Below are 4496 nucleotides of genomic sequence, written 5' to 3' on the forward strand. Positions count from 1 at the left end.
TTTTTTTTTTTGTAGATGGACACAATAACAATGCCTTTATTTTTATGTGGTGCTGAAAATCAAACCCGGGTCCCACCATGCTAGGCGAGTGCTCTACCGCTGAGCCACAATCCCAGCCCAACACATATTTTTTTAAATTTTTTTTTAGTTGTAGATGGATATAATATCTTTATTTTTATTTATTTTTATTATGTGGTGCCAAGGATCGAACCCAGGGCCTCATGAGTGTGAGGCAAGTGCTCTACCACTGAGCTACAATCCCAGCCCCCCAGTCACACATCTTGCTTTGGTTTTGGTTTTGATTTTGAGATGGGGTTTTTCCAAGTTGCCCAGGCTGGCCTCAAACTCCTGGATCCTCCTGCCTCAGCTTTCTGAGTAGCTGGGACAACAGGCATGCACTGCCCTGCCTGATCACTCACTTAGAACCAATCCTCATCACTTTTGTCATAAATCAATTACAGTAACTTCCTAAAAATATTTTTGTTTGGAAAATTATTTCAATTTACAGAAAGGTTGCAAGAATAAAAATAACACAAAGAACACCCAATTGCCAGTACCTAGAACATTAAAGTTTTGTTCATTTGTGTAGTGTCTCCTTGCTCTTGCTGTGTCTGTGTGTCTTTTTCTCCTGATCCATTCAGTATGCACTTCCAAAAGAACCTAGGCTTATTCTCTTTCATAATTATAATATAGTTAATGGCATTAGGAAACTTAACATTCATATAATGCTGTATCATTTATCCATTAATTTTGTCAGTTGACCCAGTGACAGCCTTTATAACATTTCCCCCCTGAGTACAGAATCTAATCAAGGACAAGATATTGGACATGTTACTTAACTTCCTTTAATATGGAACATTCCAGTAGCCTTTCTTTTTCTTTTATGACATTAATGTTTTTGAAGAATACTCCTCCTCCTCCTTTTACATTCAGGCTTCCTCATCTGATGCTTCCTCATCATTAGATTCATATTATGAATTCTTGGCCAGTGTATCATATAGGTGGTGGTGTGTCCTCAGGATATCACATCTGGAGGTCTACAGTGTTGTTCTCCCACCTTGTCGGTGACATTGATTTTGATCACCTGGTTAAGGTATTATCCAGTTCTCCATCGTATCATTCAAGTAGAGTTATTTTTTACCAAATTCATAAAGTTTTACCAAATGTATCAAATTCATAAATTAAGTCTGGATATTACAATGAATGTTCATGTCTGGGAACTTACTACTAAATTGCCATTTTAAGTGGTCATGTAGAAACTTACTCATTCTTTGAAACCATAGATTACAGTGGAACCATTATAACCTATTTTATTCTCCTTTCTTCTTTGCCATTAAAAACTATACAGAAGCAGCTGTGCCCCCGTGGGTCGACAGTAATGATGAAGAAACAATTCAACAACAAATCTTGGCCTTATCTGCTGTAAGTTTCTTGAGATATCCTGAATATAAAGTACTTACTTCCTATCCTTGTACATCTCTGTAGATATAACTTTGTCCTTAACTGAATTTTTTCTTCTATAGTTTTTCTTAAACATTTTGAGATGTTAGAAATGTCCACATCAACTGTTATTGTTATTTTTTATTAACTTTCTAGATTTGGGCTTTTTAGTTGTTGTTGGGCCATGCTTGGGATTGAATCCAGGGCTACTACATGCTAGATAAGTGCTCTGCTACTGAACTACATTGTCAGCCCTTCTTATTTTCAATGAGTTTATCCTTAAGGTATTTTGTTTTTTTCATAATGTAAAAGTATAGCCTATTATGTGAAAATTCTTTCAGCCTTAAAAGGATACTTTTGGCCAGGCATGGTGGCACATGCCTATAATCCCAGTGACTTGGGAGACGGTGACTAGAAAACTGATGCAAGGAGGATCCCAAGTTTAAGACCAGCCTCAAAGACTTAATGAGACCCTATCTCAAAATGAAAAGTAATTTAGGCCAGATGCTGTGGTGCACACCTATAATCCGAGCATTTTGGGAAGCTGAGGCAAGAGGATCACAAATTCAAAGCCAGCCTTGGCAATTTAGAAAGGGCCCTAAGCAAGACCCTGTCTCAAAATAAAAAATAATAAGGGCTAGGGATGTGGCTCAGTGGTTAAATACCCCTGGTTGGGTTCAATCCCCAATTTAAAAAAAAAAAAAAAAAGATTGCTGGGCCAGGGGTACAGGCATGTAATCCCAGCAGCTTGGGAGGCTGAGACAGGAGAATCACAAGTTCAAAGCCAGCCTCAGCAACTTTGAGGCGCTAAGCAACTCATTGAGAACTTGTCTCTAAATAAAATATAAAATAGGGCTGCAGAGTCAGTGATCGACTGCCCCTGAGTTCAATCCCTGGGTACTAAAAGAAAAAAAGGTTGGTTTATAACAGGGCAAGGGAAAGTTGAGGGGAGCCAGTTATTCTCCTCTCCTCTCTCTGTTGTATGCATCCTAGCACAATGCCTTTTGCATCAGAAACTTGCAAAAGGAGGGCTGGGGGTGTAGCTCGGTGGTAGAGCTTGTGCCTAGCATGCTCAAGGCCCTGTGTTTGATCGCCTGCACCAAAAAATTTTAAATAAAAAGAAATTAGCAAGAGGCACCAGGTGTGCAGGAGTGATCTGTTGAAAGGATTGTGTGAAAAAGTTAGAAGCAACTAACTTTCAAGTTCATAATCCTGAGGTGGCAGGATCTTGCTGTGTCACCATCCCTGTGGGTAGTATCCCACCCTGTGGCAGTGTTCATCTTGCAGAGTCAAGTGATTGTTCTGGATTAAAGTGTCCAGAAAACCTACATGATGTGTAAGATAGCACACTGAGTTTGAAACTCTGCTAAAGCAGAACTGTACCTGGGAGGGGCAGACTTGGAGTTCTGGCTGTGCCCCTCAATAGACCACATGCCTGACCTTGGACAGGCCATTTTTGCTTCCCTAACCCTTTTTCCTCATGTGTAAAATAAGAATAGAGGTGTTTGCTTCCTGGAATCCTTAGCAAATAGGCCAGAATAGTGGGTAAGTATTGAGCAATAATTTGTACCCACTCTGAGAAGAACCACTGTCTCCCTTACTGGTTAAAAAGGGCTGGAAATTTAAAAAAATAATAATAAATGAAAACATTTTCTAAAAAAAGAAATAAAGGGCTATAGATATAGCTCAGTTGGTAGAGTACTTGCCTTGCATGCACAAGAAGGTTCAATCCCCAGCACCATACAAAAAAAAGAAAGAAAGAAAGAAAAAGGGTTGGGGGTGTAGCTCAAAAGTGATAGGCAAGCGCCTAGCACTTTTCTGGGATGTGTGAGGCCCTGGGTTTGATCCACAGCACTGCAAAAAAGAAAAAAGAAATGAGATGGGTTTTTCCCACATGACCACACGGCTCACTGACTCTTCAACTTTGGGTTAGAATGTTTCTAAGAGGATTTACATTCGTTTTTCACATACCTAATGGTGCCCACTAAAACAAACGTGTATCTGTATGATTTCAAAATATGTGCTTTCAGCCAGTCACATGATTGAATTGCCTGGCCTCCCAAGAGGCTCTCTCCAGGTGAGTGTTAAAAAATCCATGAAAGGATCTGTTGTTCTCTAGTCTCTCTTAAAGTGGGTAGGTCAGTGATAGCTTAGTGGACTTTGTGGTTGAAGGCTCTAAGTGGAATTCAATACTTGTCCAATCTATGAACATTGTGACCTATTAATTGCAGTTTGTGGTCCCCCCCCCATGTTTTTCTCCCTTTTCATCAAAGGACAAGCGGAATTTCCTTCGCGACCCTCCGGCTGGTGTGCAATTTAATTTCGACTTTGACCAGATGTACCACGTTGCCCTGGTCATGCTCCAAGAGGACGAGTTACTGAGCAAGATGAGATTCGCCCTGGTTCCTAAACTGTAAGCACTGTTCCCAAGCTGGAGTGGCACTGCTCACACAGCTCTGACTTCCATTTCCTGATGGCCATGGTTATGTGCACAGTGACAGGGAAGAATCATCAAAGAGAGGGCCAGAATAGTCTCAAGACTATCCACCCATAAAAATGGGCCCTGCAGCCCTTCACAGTTCCCAGCTGGCAGGGTGCCATCGACTCCAAACCCAGGACCGACTTGGCAGGAAGTTTGTGGTGAGGATAGGATGTGCTCTTATCCCAGTTAGAAGGTGGAACACGTTTTCTTTCAGAAACAACAAATATTCCTGTGTCTCCTCAAATAAAAGTCAGGCCTACAGAGCTCATTAAGACCATTGCCATTTTAGAACAGGCTCCTGCCTTTTTTCAAGCCGAGGATGTTCTCTATTCAGGCTGTGCTCTCCAGCAGCTGTGTTTTTTTCTTGTTCTTGTAGTCTTTCCTCCACCCGAAGGCCTTTCCCCACTCAGAAAATCCCTGCTGGGGGCTGGGGATGTGGCTCAAGCAGTAGCGCGCTTTCCTGGCATGCGTGCGGCCTGGGTTCGAGCCTCAGCACCACATACAAACAAAGATGTTGTGTCCGCTGAAAACTAAAAAATAAATATTAAAAAAAATTCTCTCTCTCTCTCTCTTT

At 41.3% G+C, this 4496-nt stretch overlaps 1 protein-coding gene across 1 annotated transcript in view; it reads left to right on the top strand.

Annotated features, from left to right (window-relative positions):
* Syap1 (synapse associated protein 1) overlaps positions 1–4496 on the top strand; it is a 30231-nt gene that overhangs the window by 13574 nt on the left and 12161 nt on the right. The window contains exons 4-5 of the mRNA XM_015488060.2: positions 1349–1422; positions 3714–3853. Of these exons, the coding sequence (XP_015343546.1) occupies positions 1349–1422; positions 3714–3853 (214 nt within the window). The remainder of the gene's footprint in view (positions 1–1348; positions 1423–3713; positions 3854–4496) is intronic.

Source organism: Marmota marmota, unplaced genomic scaffold (assembly GCF_001458135.2).
Source record: "Marmota marmota marmota unplaced genomic scaffold, marMar, whole genome shotgun sequence".
Classification (NCBI taxonomy): domain Eukaryota; kingdom Metazoa; phylum Chordata; class Mammalia; order Rodentia; family Sciuridae; genus Marmota; species Marmota marmota.